The following is a 26,528-nucleotide window of genomic DNA, read 5'->3' as shown; positions in this document are numbered from 1 at the left end:
GCAAAAGCACGCACATCAGTCTCAAAAAGGGTGCTCGACTAAAAAACAATAAGTGAAAAGATAAAGTATAAAGTCGGCAACACCTAAGCTCCAAAATTATCAAAAATATTTATTTTTAAGACAATTATCGCATAGCGTATGTAACGTTTCGAGCACGCAGGCTCTTCATCAGACAAATTGACTACAGATGTGCAACCCTTTATATCTCCAGGTGATCACATGTCCAAACATCATATTACTAATCAATACAACAATACAAAACGAAAAAAGAAAAACAAATATATATATATTTACACACACATAAAAATATCTAAGAAACTATGCAAAATACAACAGTATCGTTATTAATATGCACTTCAAAGAACACTTTTCTTGATACCTGCAAATATACATCAAAATAACTAAATCAAAGTAATCACTCCAAAACCTTTGATGTATTATGTACAAACGAAAAAAATAAAAATAAAATAAAAAGAAAAATACACACACACACACACACACACACACACACACACACACACACACATCTATGACAATTCAAAGAAATGGACGAATATCAAAATCTTCATTAAGTCCTCGAGGGGACAACGAACGTGTCCAATGTGAAAATCCAAAAAGCCTCACGCTGTAAAAGCAATTTATCAATGTCACCTCCACGACGTGGATACTTAACTACCTCGATGCCTATGTATTGAAGAGTAGAAACTGAATGTCTAAAAGCTGCAAAATGCTGTGCGACTGGACTTTTTGGATCATGGTGTGTTGGTGTCTAATTGCACATCGATGTTCAGAAATGCGATTCTTCAAAGGTCTACTAGTCTTACCAATGTAACATAAACCACAAGGGCAACGCAGCATATAAATAACGTTGGCCGTCACACGAAATGGTGCCTTGAATTTTAAAAGTTTTAGCCGTATGAGGATGTGTAAAAGTAGATGTCTTGTATGTAAAATTGCACTGTTGACAGTTCCCACATCTATAATTACCATGAGGTATTTTATTCAGGAAGTGAGGAGCCGGTTTTAAATCCGCTCTAACTAAAATGTTTCGAAGGTTAGGTGTTTTTTTATACACTAAACGAGGTGGTTTTCCGAAGCATTTTTTAAGATTGGGATCACTCTCTACAATATGCCAGTGTTTAGATAAAACATTATTAACATCTTTGGTAACAGGCGAATATTGCATATAACAATTAACACGACAATCCGTTTTTTTATGTTTTTTAACTAGACTCTCTTTTTGTGACACATCTTTAAAACGACTCGCTGCAGACTGAATCCACTCTTCTTTATACGATCGATGTCTGAATCTCTCTGATAAAATATGTGACTGCTGTTGGAAATCATCATCACTACTACAGATACGGCGAATCCGACTAAATTGAGAAATAGGTAACGAACGTTTTAATGACACCGGATGATAGGATTGTCCGTGCAAGATAGTGTTACGATCAGTAGGTTTTCGGTACAAAGTGGTCTCAATGCCCGATGTGGTATGAAGAACAAGCACATCCAAAAAATTCATTTTCTCTTTATGGAAATCAATGGTAAATGTTAACGCAATGCATTTATTATTTACCAAATTGTGAAACTCTAATAGCTCCGCTTCAGTGCCACTCCACAATAGAAAAACATCGTCAATGTATCTTTTCCATAAAAGAATGTGCTTTAAAAAATCGTTAACCGGATTAAACACAAATTGATGTTCAAACATGCCACAAAACAAAGATGCAAAACTTGGGGCCATCTTAGATCCCATACTGACCCCCGAAATCTGCAAATAATACTCAGACCCAAACAAGAAATAATTATGTGAAAGTACCAATTTTGCCAAATCACTCAAACATACAGTAGCCTACTAGGAGTTTGACAAAGCCGTTGATTCAGAAAAAATTCAATTGCCTCTAGCCCACCCTGAAACGGAACATTGGTATACAACGATTCAACATCCATAGTGACTAGAAGGACAGGACAATCCGGTAATTTCACATTGTTAACAAGTTCAATAAAATGCATCGTGTCTCTAATATAAGAAGGTAAAGACATCACCAAAGGTTGTAAATGAAAATCAACGAAAGCTGAAATTTTTTCTGTAAGAGACCCAATTGCTGCCACTATAGGTCTCCCAGAGGGAATATCACTATAAGGTTTATGAATTTTGTGCAGTGTATATAACACCGGTGTAATCGGATGTTCGACACACATATATTCATATTCAGCTTTCGTCAACAGACCTGAATCTACAAACAATTTTAAAGTGTTATGTACAGATGTTTTAAAATTAATCACAGGATTAGTACTCAATTTTTTATAAAAGGTTGAATTAGACCATTGTCTCTGAATTTCAACTTCATAGTCTCTTCGATTCAAAATCACCACTGCACCACCTTTGTCAGCACTTTGAATAACTATAGATGAATCTCGTTTCAATAATGCCAATTCAGACAGTTGTGCTTCTGATAAATTGTGTGCAAGTTTATATTGTCTTTTGGATTTTAATATAGAAGTTACATCGCTTTCTACTAGCCTACAATAAGTGTCCAAAGAGGCATTCCTACCCTTAAAAGGAACAAATGTGGATTTACCTCTAAAAACAGTCCGATGTTGTTCAGTCGATTGATAGTCTTTCATAGATGTGTCACAACCACCATCGCCCGAGGATAAATCGGACACAGAGACTCCGGAGTCCAGTGAGTGAGCTTGATGTAAACAAGACTGTCTTACACTGAAAAATTCTTTGAGTCTCAAGGTACGGAAAAACTTTTGTAAATCAATATATGCGTCAAATTCATTGCAATGTGCCGTAGGTGCAAACGAAAGTCCTTTGTTGAGAACAGTCAAACAGTCATTAGAGATCACTTTGCTCGATAGGTTAATAACATTAATCACCTCTGCAAAAAAAGCATAGCCTAACATTTATGTAAAACCAAAATTCAAGCAATTACCTGTAAATTTAATAGACCTTTAAATTACAGCAAATATCTGTAAAATAACAGGCATTCACTGTATAGTCACTGTACAAAACGGTAAAATTCTGTAAAAAAAAATACAGTAAAAAATACTAACCCTAACCCTACCTGTAAAATTACACCTGTAGAACTACATGTAGGATGGGTTGCCATCCTGTAATTACGGTAATTATGTCATAACATGAACGCAGCTAAAGTCCAGCCTGGTCTCGAACTAACAGCTGATTGGTCCATTGCTATAGTGAAACTTCTGATAAAGTGAAAGTAACTGTTGCATAACATTCAAAAACAAACCCAAGACAGTCAGAATTTCTTTTGGATTTGAAAGCAATTTTATTTAATTATTAAAATGCATCCTCTGGAAAGGAATATAACAGGGATTCCTCTGGAAAGGAATATAACAGGGAATATAACAGGGAAAGGAATATAACCCCCCCCCCCCCCATAGACCTTAATACAATTATTTATCCTGAGCATTGCTCCACAGTCTACACAATTCATGCTTTTGAATTAAATAAATCATCTGATGACAAATGAAAACCAGTATTCAAAAATAAATTGTTGGTATAGTAATAGAAAATCTAAAAACTCCAACATTCACATTGTCCATTTGGCAGTTTCACAATTGCATGAGGCAAGCAGAAATTGTATCCATCAGCATTTCCGGGGCCGTGATGGGTGGAGCTGTCTTGCCATGAACATATCAGTCTATGGCTGTGTTTACACTTGGCCTTAACATGCGATCACCATGGTCCGGTCAAGCAGATATCGGACAACATCCGGATACAGGTCACATGTTAATGCCAAGTGTAAACGCAGCAAAACCTGTCATTTTTTGCTCATATGTGACACAGATCGGATGTGTTCAATGACCGTGTAAACAGGAAAAAAACGCATGCATTAGAATATTTCGAGATCGGTTTCAGGCCTCATTCATATGTGGAAATAAATCAGATATTAATCAGATACAGTATGTGCCAATGCGACTGTCATGTAAACAGGCAGATTGGATTTTCTGAGGCATTAGGCTACGTCTCCGCGGTTTAATAACGAGAGAAACCCCAACACGCCTCTGCAAAGGCACGGATGGCCCGACGTTGTAGGAGAGGAATGTGGACAAACGTTGAACATATCAAAGGTTGGCTTGCTCATCCTAAAATTTTGGACCCACTGCTCCTCGTTAAAGCCAACATTTAAACACAATATGTTCCCACCAGTCCTGAGATCTCTCTCGCACACAATAACTGAAGCATGTGCGCTGACTGCAATGATGGCACTTTTCGTCCTCCTCCGCCTCAAATCATGGTGATGTTTGGCGAACTTCGCATATATCGCAGAGCTAGCATCAATCATATTTCGCGTTCGTCCATCTGTGCAAGAGAAGTAAACCCTTTAAGCATGCGTGATGTTTCAAATAGTACGGCAAATGTAAACACAATACAAATCGGATATTGGTCACAGTTGAAAGAACGTGTAAACGGACGGTCAAAAAAATCGGATAAAGGTAACAAATCAAATTGGGCATTGGGCATCAAGACCTGCAGTGTAAACGAGGCATATGTATCACAGATTGAGCTGGAAGTGTCCATTGTAGAGGGGTGCTGTTGCCATTCACAGCAGAGTGCGCAGCAGATGATGTACTGTCATTTTTGTTCTTTAACAAATGCCATGTCTGCTATTACACCCAATTTAGCTGACTATCACCGCACCATTCTCTACAGAGTTTCCTCGTCATCCTCCAGGCCACTGCTGGGCCTTGTGGGCAGGGATTCCTTCAGCAGGATGTCATCGACCTGTTTGGCACTGTCCTCCGGCTCCTCAGGTATAGATGGTGGCAAGCTGTCAGCATCCGAATTGAGCACATAGCCTGGCAAGGAGGCGTGTGTGCTGATAGTTGGCCCCCCGTTGCTGCGGTAGACTCGGCTGGAGAAGATTGTGGTGGAACGGGTGCTTGGGCCTCCGGCAGCGAGCTGGGATTGACTGCTGGTGCTATTGTTGAGGCCAGTTAATACAGAGCCATAGCGGTAGCTCCCGCACACCACCGGGCCCTTCCAGTCGAATGCTAGGTTCCACCGCGTCCATGTCTTCTTGATCTCAGTCTGGACCTGAGGATCAGAGTTAGATGATGTAGAACAGTTAAAGGGGTGGTTGAATATGATTTCACTTTTCTAACTTTAGTTCAAGACAGAATATGCTAATCAATGACTAGAAGATAACTACACATAAGCTTTCACCAACTAACCATTCAGAAATGTTGTCTATGTCCATCTTTCTGACTTTGGTTTGAACATAAAAGGCTAAAAATTTTTTTCAATTTCCAGTGTATGTCTGTGTGAGGTAAAAGGACAGGAGCCCTTGTAGCTCCGCCCTCTCTGTGCTGGGAGCAGCAGCTCATTTGTATTTAAAGGAGCAGACACAAAAACGGTGCATTTTTTGCTCACTCTCAAAAAGTGACAACTTTAACATGATATAAAAATATATCTGTGGGGTATTTTGAGCTAAAACTTCACATACGCACTCTGGGGACATCAAATGCCTATTTTACATCTTGTGAAAAGGGCATTATACCACCCCTTTAATTCTGAAATGCATGGTGACTTTAAAAAGCATGGCCAAGAGCCTTACTGCTTTATAGTTTTTCTCAGTTGCTTTGGCTCAATTATCGAATGAGAATTTATTTTTACTCAAAACAATTAGTTTCTTGTTCGCGTCAGATTTTAATTTCTTATTGATTTATGCAAATTTCATATTTTTGGCATGTGTACAAAAGACTAAGAGCAATTGTCTACAATTTGCACAATAACTAAACACACATGGCTTGTTGATCAAAACTGATGAGTTGATTCTCAGTGAAATTATTAAACGCTTCACAACTTCTAAATATTCTTTCATCATGTGAGCCATCACATGCAAAATGATCCATTCAGTGATCAAAATCCTGTCAGACATGCATGAGTATTCCATAAATATCTAACATGGCAAATAGTCTGCTATTTTAATGAAATAGGAATCATATATATGGAGTTTCGCCCAGCACAATTGCTTCCATTTTTGACCATAGAGGAATGTCACAACCCCAAACAGCTACATTTGTGTTATTTTTGTAGAAATGTGTTTCATGTAAACTGAAAATTCACAGTTGCTTGCCATGGAAGAGGAATTGGAATGTGAGGTTATGTTAGGGGAAGACTATAAGTGTGTGTAAAAATAAACAAGGAATTGTGAATTTTCAGTTTACATACACTGTAACAAATTTCTACAAAAACAAATGTACTGTATAAATACAAAAGTTAATTTTCTTTTGTGTACTACAGTATTGACTTTTCCTAGTACATGTTTTACCTTCTGTTGAAATTTGTATCTAAAAAGCTCAGTGTGATACACAACACAAGAGCATTCAGCTAGACAAAACTGACATTCTTGTGTAGTATAAAAGCAGTTAGTGTCAACAAAAAGTAGAAAAAACATGAAATTTGTATATAACAAATATTTCCATGGTGAAAAGAACATCTAAACATTTTGACCAGATGACATCACACAATGACAAAAACAATTTTTTATTTTGGTGGCATTGGCCAATTTGCTGACACAATAACTAGGTTTTAAAGCATGTATTAAATGTTTTGGGTGAGTTACTACATTTTGCAGGCATGCAATACAGTTCTGATGTTCCAGCAAAAAGTTGTTACAATTGCACTTACAGTTTAGAGAATATTAAGACTGTTTCGAAAAATGTCAAATTGAACTGAAAGTGCTTTTTAAATTTCAGTTAAATTCACAAATTGACCTTACAGGCAGAAAGAATGATAGAGAAAAGGATGGATGACATTTATTGTCATCTTTCATATGTAATAAATTAATTTTTGTGCAGGGTGAAATAATCCTAATTTCCCAGAATGCATTACCTACATTGAATTGATTTGAATTATAGTTCAGTAAATTCCTCTTCCTGCCATTCCACTGGGTGTGGCCAATTCATTTCAAATTCACACTCAGTAATTGAAAAGGAGATGCTTCTTCAATTATGAAATTTGCACACCACAATTCTGGCATTCAACAACTACTAGACAGAGCAAAGAACAGATTAAAGAACAATAACCTACCCTGACAGTGGGAATGGTTAACACTTAAAACTCCATGCTTGTTCCACCCACAGCTTTTTCTGACTGTTTAAAACTAACATTTGTTGTGCTAAAGCACTTAACAATTATAACAGCAGTATGTTTAAATTAATAACAATATGTTACATTGAGAAGAGGCCAAGTGATGCAGCCAATCAGCTTAAAAGGCATGAGTAGGAGGCTATGATGGATGGATGCCAAAGAGCAAATTTGGCCAGGATACCAGGGTTATATTCCTACTCTTTTTGAGAAGCACCCTGGGATTTCTGATGATCTCAGAGAGTCAAGACCAGTTTAACATCTGTACACTTGTCAGACACACTGCAATGAGTCGCAGGCACCTGGTTTACGATTATTTGTGTAACGTGCACAAAATCACCAGCACAAATCAAGAAACTGATTCTTTAAATGTGACAGGGCAACCATTTTCAGTCTTAAGTGTGCAATTGTCCTAAAAACAATGTTTGGCGCTACAAAAAAATGAGACTTCGTTGGCAAAATTGTCAAAATAGTACAGAATGCAATTGCACATTCTCTCTATATTCCCCTAATTATTGTGATTATAAAGCAGCTTTGCAATTTCTCACCTCTCCATTACAGTAGCAGTAGATGATAGACACAAAGAAGCCCTAAAACAGAAACAGATGTTAGAACGGCAACAGCAGGCAGTCTCAACACAGAGCAAATTTCTCAAACAGCTGACTGGGGTAAAAAAAAAAAAAAAAAAAAAAAAAGTCACAAATTATTCTTACACCAACTGTTTTGTTGTTGAAGAAACTACACTTAATATTTAACTTTATAATTGCTTTATAAGCATTTTTCTGCCCTCAGCCATCTGACACTCCCCATGGAAGAGGAGTGGGGTTAGCAAAGAGACATGCACTGAAACAGGTCACTGTGAACAAAGCTGTTTTTGAGGAAAGGGGTGACACAACCATTGAGGAATTTTAACCAAAGTATATTATAAACTTTACATGAACACCCTAAAGAATCATACCAACTTGTGGGAAATGGGCATCCGATGACCCCTTTAAACACTGATGAAAACACATCTATAAAGACATTCATTTGTAAGTTTGGTGGCCATTCAGATGATATCTTAGGTATTTAATTAATTACAGTTGACACTGGCCACCTGTTTAGTTTATATAAAAATAAATTAAATGTTTTTGCATTTTCTCAGTTCTATCGAAATTCAGTTCTGTGAATGTTTGTGGCTGTGTTTCTGAAGATACTGTGGGCCCTATTTTAAAGATTTCTAAGCGCATGGACTAAAGTGCAGGGCGCAAGTTCACTTAGGGCGTGTCTGAATCCACTTTTGCTACTTTAACGACGGGAAAAATGGCCGCTTGGTCTAAAAGGGTTGTTCCTATTCTCATAATGAGTAATGGCTGTGTTTTGGGATTTACCTGCTTTAAACCAATCAGAGTCTCATCTCCCATTCCCTTTAAATGCCAGTTGCGCTCGCGCCATGGCAGATTCGCTATTTACATGACGGAATTTGATAGTGGAAAGACCGAAGCCGGATTCCACCATATCTTTATGTACACAATAATCTTTTACATTGTAATCCTTTTATTTTAAATATTTGGCATGTTTGTGTGCTGCTGTGCGTCCCTGTGTGTTTAATAAGCAGAGTGTAAGCGCATTGTGGACCCGCCTATAGGCACACATTAGTTCTAACGCGCTCTTTGAATAACAAAAAAAAAAAATGTCGCCATTGACTTTAGACCAGGATTCAGTTGGTCAATGGCGCAGTCTATTTCTGTTGCCTCAAAATAGCAACGCGCCAATGCGCCAGAACACACCTTGTTTTCAGACCAGCAGGTAAATGAGCGCAAATGCATTTGCTATTTAAACAACGTGGCGCAGGACGTGAAAATGATAACTGCGTCGGACTGAAACTAGCAAAAAACACTTGCGTCGCGCTTGGCGCTGCATTGCGCCGGGTGTAAGATAGGGCCCTGTAAGTGGACATGGAAGTGATCTGTTCTTGATGTGAAGGACATGCCTTGAGTCTTGTCATCCCGATCCAGGTAAAATACTCTTAACCTAACCAGCACCTGCCATTTAAGACAGCCGAACATCTCAGACAAAATCAATGTGGTATGTCATGAGATGTCAAGCACATTTAGAGTGCTGTGAATTGGATTGACCTGTCAATTTATTTCTGTCTTAGACATTGCTTGAATGTTTTATTGCTTGCAGTTTGTGCAACAAGTTTCTTCGTGTCAGCAAAATTCTCATCAATATCTGTGGGTCCTTGTTACTTTTTAATTATATTTAATAGTAAATTGGTTAAATATCCTTGGTTAAATATCTGAGATTTTCCCAAAGAAACCACATTTTTCTCCTTTGCTTTGCAATGTGAAAAATTAGTTTTTAAGAGAACATTACCATTAATTTCATATTTCATTATATTATGAACATATTTCTTCCTCTGTGATAGTTGTATATTTAAAATTATTTAATGCAAAAATAAATAATACGTTTCATTGCCAGAGCAGTTTTCATCAGTGACTTGATTTTCCTTCTTATTTTTTAAGTCTTTCTTCCAAATCAATATGAAATCAAAGCAAAATACATGCACGTCATTTATATAAATTATGCTAAAATACAAATGTGAATTTATGATTTTTGGATTATCAAAAGAAAATCATATGAATCTTTACTTGTAGAGATCACTGATTACATTAGCTATTCATGCAATGAAAGCATAGTTTCCAAGTACCTGGAAAGAATTGAAGAACAGCTCACAATACATCCGCACCTCCCAGCCCAGACCGTCGAAGGTGTGTGGCATTCCAACAAACACAATATAGTGCACCCCAAACACCAACACCAACACAAGCGTGGATTTGGCAAGCTTCCTGGACAAATAGAAATGAAAATGTTCTGTCAGTTAAAGGGAAATATGTAATTTAATGACACCTTACAAACCTGTATGAATTTCTTCTCTCTGTGGAACACAAAAAACTGATTTTAAGGTGCAATCACATTTACCTTTGCGCTGCAAAATTCAGCGGGTGAAATACTCTCATCTCAATAGCAATCTCCATGATCTGGAATTTCACATTAGGGAAATGAGGCAAAAAAAAAATCCTCATGCTAATTCCCATTGGATTCAAGTTTGAACATGCAAATTTGCTTCATTTACTAATATAAATCTGCTTGGTTTGGAAGTGACTCTAGTTCACCCAAAACATTTAATTCTGTCATTAATTACTCACCCTCATGTTGTTCCAAACCCATAAGACTTTCGTTCATCTTCGGAACACATCTTTTTAATGAAATCTGAGAGCTTTCTGTATTCTCCATTGACAGCATACCAAACCTCATTGGTCCTTGCCAAAACTCAAACGTGCTGCGTAACACACGAGAATGAAGCTCATTGGTTCTTGCAGAAAAAAAGCCTCAATTAAATCTGTTCATCATATAGAGCAATCAAGTCTAATTTGGACTAAACCGCTCAATTCATATGGATTAGCTTGGATTATCTCTTTATGAACTTTTTGAAGCATCAAAGTGGTAGTTGCATAGCTGTCAATGGAGGAGCAGAAAGTAAAAAAAAAAAAAAAAAAAAAGATCTTCATTTGTGTTCTGAAGATGAACGAAATTCTTGAGGGTGAGTAATTAATAACAGAATTTAATTTTTTGAGTGAACTATTCCTTTAATGTATCACTATACTATTGACAATGGATCTACTTTAATGCAAAGTTTCACTAATCTGATCACATCTTTAGGCAGAATTTTTAGGCTGCTATTTTCCATATTGCGAACGGGGACAGATGTTATTAAACTCCTCAAGACATAAAAGCACCATAAAATAGTCTATGACTTGTGTGCTACATTTTTAAGTCTTCTGAAAGATTTGTGTCAGGAACCGACTGATACTGAAAACATAATTTGCTGAATTATTTGCTGGTTTGTCGATTGGCAGCATCTGTCCCCTACTCAATTTCATGCGAAAACAGTAAACAATCTAACATCTCCATTTGTGTTCAACAGAAGAAAGAAAGTCATACAGATTTGGAATGACATGAGGGTGAATGATGACAGATATATAGTTTTTGGCTAAACTGCCCTGTTATAAGCTATTAATGCACAGTTTCACTTACACTTTTTGATCTCTGTGAGATATCTGTGTAGGTTGATGATGCCAAGTACAGCATGAGACGTAGTTGTGATATTATAAATTCAAAAAGTTTGTCTTTAATCCTATTTTATGAACGACACCCCACACGCCTCCGTGTGGCTTTAACCTGAACGAAGACAAGCGCGACATATTAATGGCTATCCCTTGCTTGCCCTGGAAGACAGGTAAAATGTCTTGCAAATAAGTCATGAAAAGAATCATGAAAAATAATTGGAAAAGAGCAATGCTAGAAGACCATGAGGTGTAAATCCTCTTTTAATTGAAGCCCGGGTTAGTTTGATCAACCAAAGTGTTCCAGTAAAGGGATTGTCGTACCAAATAAGAGTCAAGCGATGTGACATGCGGGCGTACAAGCCAAGGTCATTCGCATTACAGATTTATTTCTATTTCAAATTGTGACAAGGAATCAGCCAGGGCTCTCTTTGGCTTAGCATAACGCACTGTTTGCAAACACGACTTGTCTGTGTCTTCATGTCTGCCCTACCAGCTGTGCAAGCTGACACCTGGGGCTCAGCATACCACTAATTAACAGGGATACAGCAATGATCAAATTGATTACTGTTATTAGCGGTGCAAAATGACATCCATTGGCATTGTTTTGCTACAGACTGGAATCTTTTAAGGTGCATCCAGAACAACATGTTGACATGCCAAAGCCTGAATGTGCATTTCTAAAAGCATCTATTCAAAGCCAGGTAAAAATGGAAGACAAAAATGTTTCTTTCCACATGTAAGATCAAATATATAATATCCAGTGACCTTAAAATGCGACACTGATTTCAGTACACGATGGAATGATGGAAAACACAACCTGAATCAAACCGTATAATGAGTAGGCGTAGGAAGGAAAGCTTGTTATCGCATCTCTTAGCCACAGGCAATTCTGCCTCCAAGCTGTGAGATGAAAGATTTTGCCTAAATTACATAAGGAAATAAATAGTTGCTGCAGGGACAGCTTCCACTCACAGCAATCTGATACCAGAGACGATGCCACTGTACTGACACCGACAGTTCAGGCTGGTACAACATTGAATTCACAATTTCAAGGCACTTGAATGCGTAAAACCATTGCCCAGTGGAAATGGACGCACAAACCTGTACTGTTTCCGAGTATCGTATCTGCCTGCGTTGGTCTCGCGGATCTTGGTTGCGAGCACCCGCACGATATTCACGAACAGGATGAAGTTCAGCTGAAAAAGAGAATGCAGAGAGAATGAACTGAGTAAAAGGTGACAGCTAATAAAATCCCTTCTGTCACCTTGACACAATTCATGCAATTTGTGTAACTGAAAAACTGTAATAAGGACTGATGATGACTAAGGATTTTATGCATTATGGATAACTGGACAATAAAGCCTGTCGCAGGAGGTCACCAGCACATGACCGTACAAGTGATTTGCATGGCTGGCTTTTCCCAACTGAGCTGGGATGTCAGAAAATGCTAATTTCCATCTGCTCATCACAATGAGTGTGATGTCTGTGCATGAGATTTTGCGCTCAGTCCGAAATCAATGAGACAAACAAAAATGCATTCTGGGATCAGAAAATAAGATTTAGGGTATAATTCAAGTTATGGTATTTGTAATTCAGCATTTCACAAACAAAAATGACTCCGTTATAGATGCATTATTTGGTGTGTAAAGTTATTTTAATATTAATTTCTTTTGTTTTCTGTTTTGCATAAGTACTTATCAGCTAAAAAAAAGTGTTTTGAAAGCAAATAAAGCTAAGATTTAGATTGCTAGACTGAGCATGAATAATTAATGAAGAAACATGAGTACAAACAAGCATCGGTGTTATTGAACAACATGAATTATGATGCAAACTGATTGATTAATGAACGCTTAAATGCCTCCAAAAGAACACAAAATTTCTTATAGCATTTCAAAACAACATTTCAGTAACCACAAAAGTCTGTCATTATATTGTAGATTTAAATATCAGAGGTAATAAAACTTGCTTATAAATGTTTTGCTGCAGGGGTGGCAAAAGACGATCTGTGCAAGTTAAAGCTCAACAGACTGTGTTCTGAATACCGTATAAAAATTAAAACTGCACACACACTATACCCAAAATAAAATTAAAATGTTCTTTACACCGAGAAAAAATGGTTCTTTTAAAAACAGTTCACGGAAAGGTTCTCTGGGAAAACAGAAATGGTTCTTCTATGGTATCGCTGCGAAAACCACCTTTTGAAACCTTTATTTTTAAGAGTGTAGCAATAGCATTGAGTACACATATTTATATTCCTTAAAAAGATAAAAGAGGACACTAACAGCACTGAAAGGACAAACAAAATGACTGTTTGCAGAAATATCTCTTTTTGATGAAAACACCACATTCTTCTCGGAGCTCTTCTCTGACATGCAACAGGAAAACAATGAAGTTATTCCCAATCACGGCAATCACACATTTATCTGACCTCTTCTGCAGAATATTACCCCCATATGTACCATCTGTTCAGTGGGAGTATGGAAAAAAATGGAAATGTGCTTTAACAGTTTGCAACATATGAATCATCATTGGCCAGATTTTACTTTCATTATACATCTGACTTTCCCTTTTTAATTGTTATCCATCCATCCATCCACAACGGCCACAATGGGATTGAATAATATTAATAGCGTTACATTATGTGTGTGTGTTGCATCAGAATATATTATGTTATCTCAGTATTTTAGAACTGTATTCAGAATTTTTGAGTGTGTGTAAATGTGTGAAAAATCATCATCTCAATATCTGAGTAGATCAGCATGAAATGGGGCTAAGGACCAGTCACTGATTTTCGGTCTTATTTCAGGGGCAAAACTGATGTAATTTAAAGTTAGAATCATCTCTTTAAAACCACAAACACCAACTTGTATCGCCTTGTGTGTGAACCTTGTAAAGAGTCCAGCTGTGCTGCCTGGAGCAAGAAATCGTGCTGAGGCATCTTTATCATCCTCATGGAATAATACATTTGCTTGATGTGCACAAAGAGATAAGTGAACAGTTGGATATAGACCAACACGATTACATTTCTCACCAGTATGGAGATTATTTACAACTTCAACCAATGCAAACGAGTCTATTTACATATGCTATTTACATATGTCTATTTATAAGATCCACACATAAACACAACCCTCAGATGTCTGATACTGTGATGCCATAAAAACTGCATGTATAATCCCCTATACAATACATTAAAATAAAAGATCTATTTAATTAACTTAAATTACATTTACAAATGCAATGTTACAAAACCATATGGACATCAAAATGGAAAAAAAAATTCACAATGTCAACTTGAGACCTACAACCACAAACTGGAATTCATGTACAATTTAAGTGAAGAATGAGCGGAATGGTAGAGATGACCTAAACGACTTCAAAGGTTCTGTAGCACAAGATTCTTTTTTTTTTTTTTTTTATTGGTACGATGAGGAATAAAACAAAATTGTCGGCTACACGTAATGTGTTCGATATCTATTCCACCGGCACCACAATTGCAATTACTGCAAGTAGTAGTATTTACAGTAAGTGTAAAAGATGTAAATAGTGGTAGATACTATTTGCTCCAAGTAAAAAATAGTAAAGAAAAAAAAACTATTATTTTAAACTATTTGACAGATGCTATTCATACAAAGTGTAGTGTAAAGCCTGTATTATCGTTGCCAACAAGGCTGACTATTTGCACTAAATGTTAATCAATTTAACTCAGTTGAATGTGGTAGTTCACCAACTAAACAGTAACTTTGCATGCCTCCCAGAGAACTAAACTATATACAGTTTCATAATTAATGTGAAACTATAACCACTTACATAATCATTAAGTAATAATATGCTAATAAGTATTTTCATTAATATTGTTAGAATAATGGTAACCCACTAGGTTAGGGTTGGGGGAATAAAATGACATGTAGTTGCAAAGCTACTTATAGTCAACAGAATGTCTGGTAGGGACCATTGAAAAAAGTGTACCCTGATTTCAAACACCAACCAAAATCACCTTAAACAGCAAGACAGTAATTTCTGAGAAAAGGTCTCGAGTTGCCACTTGGTTTAATTTTTTTTTAATGACTCAAAAGCATTTATGAATACTTTTTTGGGGCCACTGCACATCACTTGTATGCATGGCTGATATGAACTTGGCAGTTGACTGCTTGAGAAGTTAAACCAGTAGCAGTAAATCATCACTTAAATTTAACAGTGATGAATAAAACCCCTAGTTTTTAAATCAAAAAATCTTTTTTAAATGAACAGAATGAACTAGAATGGAGAGCTTAGGTTAACGTGGGAACCCCCGCTGAGACACTTCAGTCTCTCTGACTGTGCCCATGTCTGAATCATGTTATCGCCTGCATCCAATAATTGACAAATCTGGAAGAAACACACTCGCACACTCACATTGTAATTATGGTAATGTTCTTGCCAGTTCCTCTGACATTTGCCTTCTTTGGCAAAGTTCTTTTCATCTTGCAGTGTTGAATAACAGAAAAGAGAAAAGTTAGGCTGAAGTTAGACAATTTCTCCCTCCTCAGAGTAAATTGCCTCAGTCTTTGAACTGTTTCCCAGGCTGCCGCTTCGTTCTCACGCCGTGTTTATTAAGGGACTGACAGTTTTTCACATCGCTTTTACTCACCCCAATGGCTGTCAGAATGGGGACCTGGTAGATCCATTTGATGTTTCCTGCACTCAGCTCCCAGCATCTGAGCAGATAAAGACAGATTGAATGATGAATGAACTGGCACACATGGATTACGATGCGATGGATATTTTAAAAGGCTTAGATCGAGTGGGAGAAAAGCAGATAGGTTTCCAGTCCCAGAGGCAGTGCTAACACAGTAATGATATACTGTACTTCACAGTACATACTGTATAGATCAGGAGGACATAGTTTAGTATCTAGCTCTTCTTGAAGTCACCGACCCCCTCCTTCACTTTGAGTAAGCTCAGGCGCTTTATAAAACTCATTTCCATTTGTTTACCACCAATTTGTTACGCCATTCATAATCCAATTAGTAATGCTTACTATGATGTGCAGCTGAATGGATAATATGCCGTGCAGAGGATTTTGTCCATAAATAGAACATACAGTAAATACTCAGAGGGATGCTGAATGCATGGCCAGTCTGGAGCAAAACTAAAGAGTCATAATGAACATTTGTTAATAATTATATTCATTATAACTTGAATTGATTTTTATTATCCTCATTTAAATTACCTTTAGTGCCATAGACAGTTACTAAATATGGGCACTGCAGGCAGAGTATCATGTAATAGTCCATTCTACTTTAATGTAAAAGAACAAAGAAAGGAATGAAAGGACTAATTAAAATGAGACTGAGTCAATACTTTTATATAACAATAGTAAATAAAAGACTTTGATGCAGAAAGACATAAACAGGGAAACACTGGAGAACACACTTGGCTCTTAAGTTAAGTTTTTTTTCTGAGAATCAGTTATTACACACTGTTTAATGCATCAATTCAAAAAAAGCAATTCTCTTGCATTTTACCCTCTTTAAAATGTTTTAGTGAAAAATATGCAGATAAATAACTGCTTATTAATTAGTATTGTTTACATAAATATTGTGTATTCATATAAATAATGAAACAAATTTGTACTGAGTTTTACTTCTTGCATTAAACAAGTTTAATCTACTTGGCAATGTTGCTGCTATAGGACAAAATTATGGTAAAAAAAAAGCAAAGTACATAAATATTGAGACGCATGTGGAATATCAAACACCCAGACAACATTTGCATTTAATAATTTGGCAGCCAGCGTGTTGTGATGCATTCAAGGTACATATTTTATCAGAATGTGTATTGCCTGATGACCTCCGCTTTGTAAACGCAACCAGTTAAGCTACAGGAATGCAGATCAAGACTTGAGAGTACCTGTAATCTTCTTCACATTTGCTTTTCAGAGTGGAATATCTTATGGTTCTGCAGAAAGCCATTAACCCACCATCACTGAGAAGTGACAAATGTCAAGATACTTTACAGAGCTCTCACTTCTTGCCTTGCCAAACTGAGCATTTCATTTTTATTTTACTCAGTGGAATAAAAAATCAGTGAGTCATAAATTATAAGCTATTTTTATCTTTAATAAGGAAGTTAATTCAAATAAATTAAAAGTTGGAAAATTCTAATTCATCATAAAGTATATTGTCAGTCTCAAAAACCATTTAGCATATTAAAAAGCAATCAGTATTATTTCTTTTATTATTGACACAATCTTGATATACTGTATTTAGTTTATATTAGATTACTGAAAATGCTAGCAATTGTTTTTCAAACATTTGAACCTGACCTGTTTCCATATACGCTTTACCCACCAAAGCTAATGATCTTATGAGTGGCTTAGTGGGTGGCATCGGGGCCTTTAGGGACGATGTCGTACATACTCTTTCAACCCCCTCATATCAGAATGTCTAATGTTAATATCATTCCAATAAACCGTATTGCAAAATATCAATTTCAGAAATTGTGAAATTTTCTAATAATTTTAAATATTGATTTAATATTATACCATATGACCCCTCTAAACATAACATGCAATGCGACTTTTTTCTTTTCTTTTTTTTTTAGATACAATAAAGATAAAGAGACAATCTGTGATAAGCTAAACTAGGCCACCTTAACAACACAAGTAACAAAAGAAACACCACAGCTAAAGCAAAGCCTTATGTTTATAAAGAGTGTTCTCCCCAGAGAAGCAGCAAGTTGTTGCTTGAAGACATTTGCTTTTGTACCATGACTAACAGCCTGTAAGCTGCAAGAATACAAATTGTGCTATCGATGGTAGCGAGACAATGGCATTCAGCAAGTGTTTGAAAATAAAACAGGGAAAAGATCACTCCTCTAATACCCTTAATTCAAATAATTTAAAAGTTGGAAAAAGTTGTCTGGGTGTTTTAAGTTGCATCCGTCTTACATCAATCTGGCATGAAAACACTACTTCATTTAGATGATCTGGTGATAAACAGCTTGAACATAGAAGTGGCTATTTAACCTAAAAACACAAACATTTACAGATCGAAGAGAAGTACTAACTGATCAAATCAGTTCACTATAACTAGAAAATGTGCCCTGTGTTGTCACGTCATTAATGAGCCATCAATAAGACCTGAACTAGTGAGGGTTGAATATTTATGATATATTCATTAGCCTATGTTGTTGATAATTTAAAACAAAACAATACCATGGCCATTTTAATGCACTTCTTTTACTTAGCTGGTTCAATTTTATTAGACTAGCTTTTTATTTGCTTAATAATAAAAAAAAAAAAAAAGATTAATACAATATTTTTTTCCCCTGGCATTAAACTTTTTGAATCTAGCAGGGCTGTTTGAAATGGTGGTAACTCTGATTAAAAAATAATAACTCACGAGATATCAAAAAGCTAAAAAAAAAATATATATATATATATAATATATTTTTAGCTCCCTCACCAAGCCTTTTATGTTTTTTACCCACAATATTTTTCATGAACAGTGCCATACGAAGGCTCTAGATGACATCTGCCATCATTTCTACAAAGATGATTAGGACAAGAGGTCAAGTCTATGAGAAAGAAGACATGAAATCACCTTGCATCCGCCAGCGTTGCCCTGACAACTGCCCATGCAGCAACAAAAAGAGCAGGAACACCTGAAATGAAAAATGGGGGGGGGGTATTTCAAGGAAGGAACTGCTAGCAAACATTTTACTGTTAGTGAAAACGATGGTAAAGCTAGTGGTTATATTATAATTTTTTTTATAATATTATAAGGTCACAGTCAAAAAATGTCAAAATATGCTTCTGTTCACCATTTTGCAAATACATATCTAAAGAGAGTAAACTACGTAAAATACTTATACTTGACTTACATTGCATGCCTTCATATGATGTGGACTATCCAAACAAGAATGCAACAGTATTGTTTTCCTAATTCAGCATGCATTGCAGTAAACCACAATAAATGGCGTGAACAAAATCTAACATCATGTAAATGGATGTTAAAACGTCTTAAGATATTTGGGGAGGCACTGAAGCATGACCCTGATTTAATGCCTTCCCAGAGGTTCAGGAGCACCTGTGGAGGCTTGCACTCATAGATGGATAATGAAAAATGCAGCTTTACTTATTGCCAATTGAGTGTTTTTCTGAACACTGGACGGGAAGAGCATCTGTTCTGTCTGGTACGTAGAAAACTTGATTGAATATTTGGTTTCTGACAAAATTGCTATTATTATTTTTTTCACTTTGAATGGTTTTTCTCGATTCACAATCAGCCTTTGAAATTGAAAGCTGGTCAATATAGTGTTTGAGGTTTCACGCCTATACATGCGCAGCCTGGTGGCCAGTCTCCATTGATTTTACATTCCATCAGTAAGAGCAGAGTGTGAAGGTTGAACTAGCAGAGCGATAGCACAGCTGCACATAAAATATTGCAATCCTTACAACATAATGGGAGACATATCAGAGTTGAAAAGAGAACAAATTGTTGGTGCGCGGAGCTCCACAGGGTCAGTATTCATGGTCGTGTTGCTATAGCCAATCCTTTGGTCACTCGTGCCAATGCCATATCTACGTTTCATTGGTGCCAACAGTGCAAATCTTGAGCTGTGGACTATGTGAAACATGTATAGTTCTCTGATGAGTCCACCTTTACTGTCTTTCCCACATGGGAGTTACGGTGTGGAGAAGCCCCAAAGAGGCTCAACACCCCGTACTGTTTCGTCTAACAACCACGCTGCATGAATTTAAGTCTAAACTCAAAACCCATTTGTTTAAACAGTATTATCAGTCATAACTCTGTATTACAGTCATAATGTTTCCTTAGTCTTTTGCATCTGAACTTCACTTCAACTGCCCACCTTCTATGCTGTCTGTAAATAGTTTTGTTTTTTGTTTCTGTTTGTATTCCAAATGTAATGCGAAATGCAACTGCAATCGCTCATTTCTTGGACTGGGCAAATGTCTATTGTCCATTTATGTATGAACTGATTGTTTGTTCTTTACTGTTATTGTGAAGCGTCCTTGAGCTTGGGAAAGGCGCTATATAAATTAAACATATTATTATTATAAGACAGTATGTAAAACTAAGTAAAAAATATATATATTTTATAGGCTACTCAATCAAAAAAGTAAACACACCTACAAGCCAAGTATACTTAATTATACTTTTAAGTATAGGCCATAGTACAAGAATAGGCCAAATTTACTTAGACTTTTCTGTCAGTATAAGTCAAGTATACTTACGAGCAATTTTAAGTATATTTCTGAGAAGTACATAAAGAATATTTCTGAGAAGTAGCCTACATAAAAAGTAGACTGAAAGTATACTTTCTTATTTTTAGTTTAAAAGAAGGAATGGCACACTTGAATAAACTTCTTTTTTGTAAGAGCATGGGGGTGGATCAGTGATTGTTTGGGCTGCAATATCATGGCATTCCCTACTGTACTTGATGGACGCATCACTTCCAAGGACTACGGAACCATTCTGGATGACCGTGTGCAACTAATGGTTCAAACATTGTACCAGCATGATAATGCACCGATACACAGCAAGACTTGTGACAGAATGGTTTGATGAACCTGAAAGTGAAGTTGAACATCTTCCATGGCCTGCACAGTCACCAGATCTAAATATTTTGAGCTACTTTCTGGTATTTTGGATGAGCAAGTCAGAAACTGTTTTCCTCCACCAGCAGCATCATATAGTGACCCGGCCACTATTCTGAAAGAGGAATGGCTCAAAATCCCTCTGGCCACAGTGAAGGACTTATATCTGTCATTCCCGAGATTAATTGATGCTGTATTGGCTGCAAAAGGAGACCCTACGCCAAACTAATAAATGATTCTGGTCTAAAACCAAATGTTTCAGATTCATTGTCCAACCCCAGTATTTGTATGAACATAAGACGATTCAACAACTGAGACATAAACAGAACAAATTTCACAGACATTTGACAAACAGAAATTGACTAATTGGTCCCTGGACAGAGATATCAAAGCTGGCAGTCAGTATGTGGTGTGGCCACCAGCTGCTACTACAGTCAGTGCTTAATTTGAGATGGAAAATGTTCTTTTGAACATTGAAACAATTTTCAATAAAGATCTCTAAAGTTTATTTGGATTTTACAAAATTAACCTTTGCAGCTCATGTTTTCACATAATTTAATGTTTGAATGTGATGTGAAATGAACAGGAGATATCTAAGTGAGTTGTTTACTTTCTTTTTAATTGGTCTTCCCATTAACACAGACCAATTTGGGGATGCTGAATATGCATGAAAACAAAAGGCAGGATTTATCGTGTGAACAGCGCAATAGCCAATCATAGCGCAATAAAGGCATTACCTCCTCTCACATGACACTCCCCGCCCCTCCCACCAACAAACCCACGGCACGCTTACACTTTACTTACTCAAAAAAAATGTAAGAATATCACAAACACTGTTGAATAAACAGTATAAGTTAAGGCTAATAGCAGTTTTTCATTGTAGTAAGTGTTTCAAAGTTAGTAAGTTGGTATGAGCCACCACAGTCATCAAAAAAAAAAAGTTTATAAAAGTGAAAATAAAGTGTTATTTTAGGTTAAGGTTACGGAAATACACAGTACTAACATAAATTTATCATAAAACATCCTGATGAATAATGAACATCATACCTGCATGCAATCCCTTCCAAGTTAAAAGATGGCAGTGAATTTGTTTGGCTCCGTTTTATGCAAACAATAACAATACAAAAATTAGTCTTTAAAACATTTTTCTGCTTTTGCAAAATCAATAATGATGATGTAATTCAACACATTTTATTTTGAATTTATTTTAACAGCTGTGGTTAATCTTGAGTGGCTCAGCCAATAATCGAAAAAAAAACGCTGCTTCCCACTGATGAGATGCATGGTTTAAACCTTGGTGAAACCAGGATCATATTATGCATATCAAGAAGCAAAACTGCCTGGATCTTAGGGTGAACATGTCAATCGAGGGTGCTCTCCTCTCAGACAGCAGTTCCCATGGTGATGATGGGGTAACTGTGGGAGTCTGGGATTATTTAGTTGATATTATATGTGCCTTGACTCATACTACATTATCTTTCACACCTTCATACATGACGACTTTGGATATGCTATACAACCTACTTTTCATTAGGACATTTCCTAGTAAATCTGGAAAAAGTAGGTGAGCAGTCAGTCTAAAATAAAACTGCATTTCTAATTGTATGAATATCCCACTATCACAGAATTTGTACTTTCATCCATCCATCCATCCATCCATCCATCCATCCATCCATCCATCCATCCATCCATCCATCCATCCATCCATCCATCCATCCATCCATCCATCCATCCATCCATCCATCCATCCATCAATCAATCAATCTATCAATCTATCTATCCACTGAATCCATTCTTAAAGGTACAGTCCACCAAAAATGCAGTTACCATTTACTCACTCTTATGTTGTTTCAGTGATTTTCTTTTATCGGTGGATTTTTTTGAAGAATATTCATGCAGTTATTTTTATACATCCAAGCCAGATAGTGACCAGGCGAAGTCTATGGGATCAAAATCCCGCCTAAAGTATTGCAGCCACGGATCAAAAAATAATAAGCGTGAATCAAAAATTTAAAAACACATGTAAAAATATATTGCACAAACTGAAAAAAATAATGCAAAATGATCAGAATAGCAAACAACGTGGTCACGGATCAAAATATAATAAGCGTGAATCAAGAAATAACAAGCATGAATAAAAACTTTAAACACATTAAAAGTTATTTTGCACAAAACTTAAACTTATGGTCATGCTTTCTTAAAAAGTATGTTTTCCTTGGTTTTATTAGTCTGTACTTTGTGCTCTCGCATTTTCTGCTCATATTTTAGGCTACTCTTTTGTACGCTTGTGCTGTTTTTCTCTTCGCTCTTCTTTCTATGTTCTGCGCTTGCTTTCCCAAATGTTGCAGTTCCAGTTTCATGTAAATTAGGGTGGGCTTCAGCGTCACCATTGGTCCACTAGTTCTAGACTAACAGCTACTCCTCTAGCCAATCAATCGAAGAGGGGATTTGACGTCACACCAATGCGACTCGTGGCTACTGATGCTTACTTATACAGGGGAAGAAGACAGTTTAATTTAACTTTACAAAGACTTTCAAGCAGTAAAGCTATCTGAACTCTGGAAATAAATAATTAAATTAAAGAATCTTTTTTGAGATACATGAGAATGTTAATGTGCACACTGGTAATTGGTGTTAAACAATATTACTTGGCTCATGATGTCAATTTGCTAAGGCTGCTGTAAGTGAAACATCCTGCAGTTATGAAACGCTACAATTCTTTGCAAAAACTAAGTTTAAAAACGGCCATTGTCTGAAGACTTTAGGACTTTGACCTGTCACCGCTACGCATTGCCTACCTTTTTTATTAACCTCGCCAAATTTGACAAAAGATTATTGAAAATGATTGTGTTACAGAGAAGATATACAGAAACCAGTTGGATTTATTACATACTTATTGTGTTTATTTACATAGCTACATAATTGCATAGTACTTTAGGATTAATGTTTTAAATATAGCTTCAAATTTGAATACAGCAACATCTCCATCAGGGATAGGTAACGTTGTTTCTGGATTGCAGCTGTCCTGCAGAGTTTAGCGTCAACTCCGATAAAAACCTCACCTGTCTGTAGTATTAATTATCCTAAAGACGATGATTAGCTGGTTCAGGTGTGTTTGATTAGGGTTGGAGGAGCTAAACTCTGCACCCAGGACCGACATTGCCCATCCTTGTTATTGATTAAATATGAAAGTAAAACGGCCAGTAGGTGGTGGCAAGTTACTGTTTTTACGAGCGAGTTATTCGTTCAAACTTCTCATTCAAATCGGCAATTCTTTGATGAAACACTGTAGCTTTACTGCTTGAAAGTCTTTGTAAAGTTAAATTAAACTGTCTTCTTCCCCTGTATAAGTCATAGACAGTATATAAACTGGACACAGCGACCCCATTGGATTCAACGGAGACAAGTGAAGTCAATTAGAAGCACTCACTCCCTGATGGTCGAGCGTACTGCGCAGACTCAAACTGAGCTTGACAACGTAGATGTGACGTGAGCAACCTGTCTGTCTTCTAGTAGCTGTGCCAAGAGAAATCTGAATCATTCCCTTCTGAAACTTGCGGAGACGGAGATCGTGAGTAGGAGGTGTCCATGAGCTATAGGAGCAGGAGAAACTTTTGCTAAGTATTCTGATTAATTACTTTGTCATTTTGCCTCCACGTCCCCCCGATTGCCCGCGAGCTTCTCCTCCTGTCCATACGTAGTTTCTCAACTGTGCGACAGAGAGTCGCGTGGTTATGACGCAATCGTTAGCCTATTTTTACAAAAACTGCATCTACAGGGCCATAACGTAAGATACATGGTAATGGAGCCTTTTATACATTTTCGTGTTTCTTTAGAAATAAATAATGGACAAATGGAGTCTTTAAATGCCTCAGATGTAAAGTTATTCACTGTCAAAGTGACGCCAAAATGAATGGGAGTCAATGGAATGCTAACAGCAGGTGATGGTCCGCTAATCAATGGCGGTGCCCGGGGAAGCTTCAATATTTTATGAAACCCTGCCCCCCTGGTATAAGTAAGCATCAGTAGCCACGAGTCGCATTGGTGTGACGTCAACTCCCCTCTTCGATTGATTGGCTAGAGGAGTAGCTGTCAATCTAGAACTAGTGGACCAATGGTGACACTTAAGCCCACCCTAATTTACATGAAACTGGAACTGCAACATTTGGGAAAGCAAGCGCAGAACATAGAAGAAAGAACAAAGAAGAGCGAAGAGAAAAACAGCACAAACGTACAAAAGAGTAAAATATGAGCAGAAAATGCAAGAGAGCACAAAGTACAGAGTAATAAAACCAAGGAAAACATACTTTTACGAAAGCATGACCATAAGTTTAAGTTTTGTGCAAAATAACTTTTAATGTGTTTAAAGTTTTTATTCATGCTTGTTATTTCTTGATTCACGCTTATTATATTTTGATCCGTGACCACGTTGTTTGCTATTCTGATCATTTTGCATAATTTTTTTCAGTTTGTGCAATATATTTTTACATGTGTTTTTAAATTTTTGATTCACGCTTATTATTTTTTGATCCGTGGCTGCTTTAGGCGGGAAATTGATCCCATAGATGTCAAGCTAAAAAAAAAAAAAAACTACATAAAAGTAGTTTTCCATGATTTTTTTTAATTGAATCAATAATAAAATGTATATTTTTATCCAAAAAAATGGCATTTATCTCAAAACTGAATTTTGATATAGTGAATATAAAGTCGATCTATTATTTTGTCAATATTTGACTATGACGTAAATTGTCTCTCTAATTATATTTATTTCATCAGCATATTTTGGAAATAATACAATAATCCAAATTAATCAAATAAATAATCCAAATACATTTAACTGGATCGAATCATAACCCAGCTTCAGATTCATGATGCATTGTATGGAAATGTGCACACAGCCAACCTGATAAACTCCTTTTCCATGGGGAAAAAAACATGAACGTGGGTATACAGTAAGTAGACTAATTGACAGAAATGTCCTTTTCTGGCTGAATTATTCCTTTAAATGATTTTGAGACTAAAAATTTCCTTTGTCACAAACAATGAGTATGGCATCACACAGCATGGTTCAATTACCTTTCCTTAGTTTCAGTTTCCTTTCCATCAAATAAATATGAATCCGTTATGTAAGATATCATCATTATGCCATTAGGCATTACAAGATATTTAGGAGCTCAAATCCACAACATGAATTACATCACTCATCCTTTGAAGATTGAAAATTTCCCCTCATTAACATTATTTTAACAGTATCAACATGACATTATTGTGTAGTACTTTCAAAGACTTAACCCTTAGGTCATTAATAAGCCATGCCTAACGCATTCAAGAGAATGTAGTGAGCAGCCGCTCCTAGAACAGGGAATCTGCATATCAAAGGTACCTCAATCTCTGCCCTTCCACTAGGAACACATCAAACAGGAATGACAAATAAATAAAGAACACTTCAACTTGAAACCACTTGAAAAGGAAGCTACCTCTCAAAACAAACTGCAGTGAGCTATCATTGTGCCGTTTCTCCGTGTGGGAGCGGAGGAAAGGGTATGAATACCATTTGCTATAAATAATAGCTTATTGGTTTCCATGTAGAAATTTCTCAAAGGAATACATAAGATATATATTCAAAGGCAGGGGCATCTGTATGTTTTATGATGTTGGAAAATAGCACTTCTTTCCTAGACAA

The 26,528-nt window shown here is 36.5% G+C and overlaps 1 protein-coding gene across 1 annotated transcript in view; it reads right to left on the bottom strand.

The window, feature by feature from the left end:
- Positions 1-4,684: 4,684 nt before the first annotated feature.
- The window catches only part of pth2ra (parathyroid hormone 2 receptor a), a gene marked incomplete at its 3' end in the record, with an annotated part of 55,537 nt that continues 33,693 nt past the window's right edge, over positions 4,685-26,528 (bottom strand). Inside the window, exons 8-13 of the mRNA XM_081367969.1 lie at positions 18,828-18,888; positions 15,872-15,938; positions 12,343-12,437; positions 9,822-9,960; positions 7,678-7,719; positions 4,685-5,074 (exon numbers count right to left, since the gene is read on the bottom strand). Coding sequence (XP_081224095.1) covers positions 4,685-5,074; positions 7,678-7,719; positions 9,822-9,960; positions 12,343-12,437; positions 15,872-15,938; positions 18,828-18,888 — 794 coding nt within the window. The remainder of the gene's footprint in view (positions 5,075-7,677; positions 7,720-9,821; positions 9,961-12,342; positions 12,438-15,871; positions 15,939-18,827; positions 18,889-26,528) is intronic.

This window comes from Scardinius erythrophthalmus (assembly GCF_964197995.2).
Source record: "Scardinius erythrophthalmus genome assembly, chromosome: 6".
Lineage (NCBI taxonomy): Eukaryota > Metazoa > Chordata > Actinopteri > Cypriniformes > Leuciscidae > Scardinius > Scardinius erythrophthalmus.
This window is presented reverse-complemented; position numbering and strand designations above follow the sequence as displayed.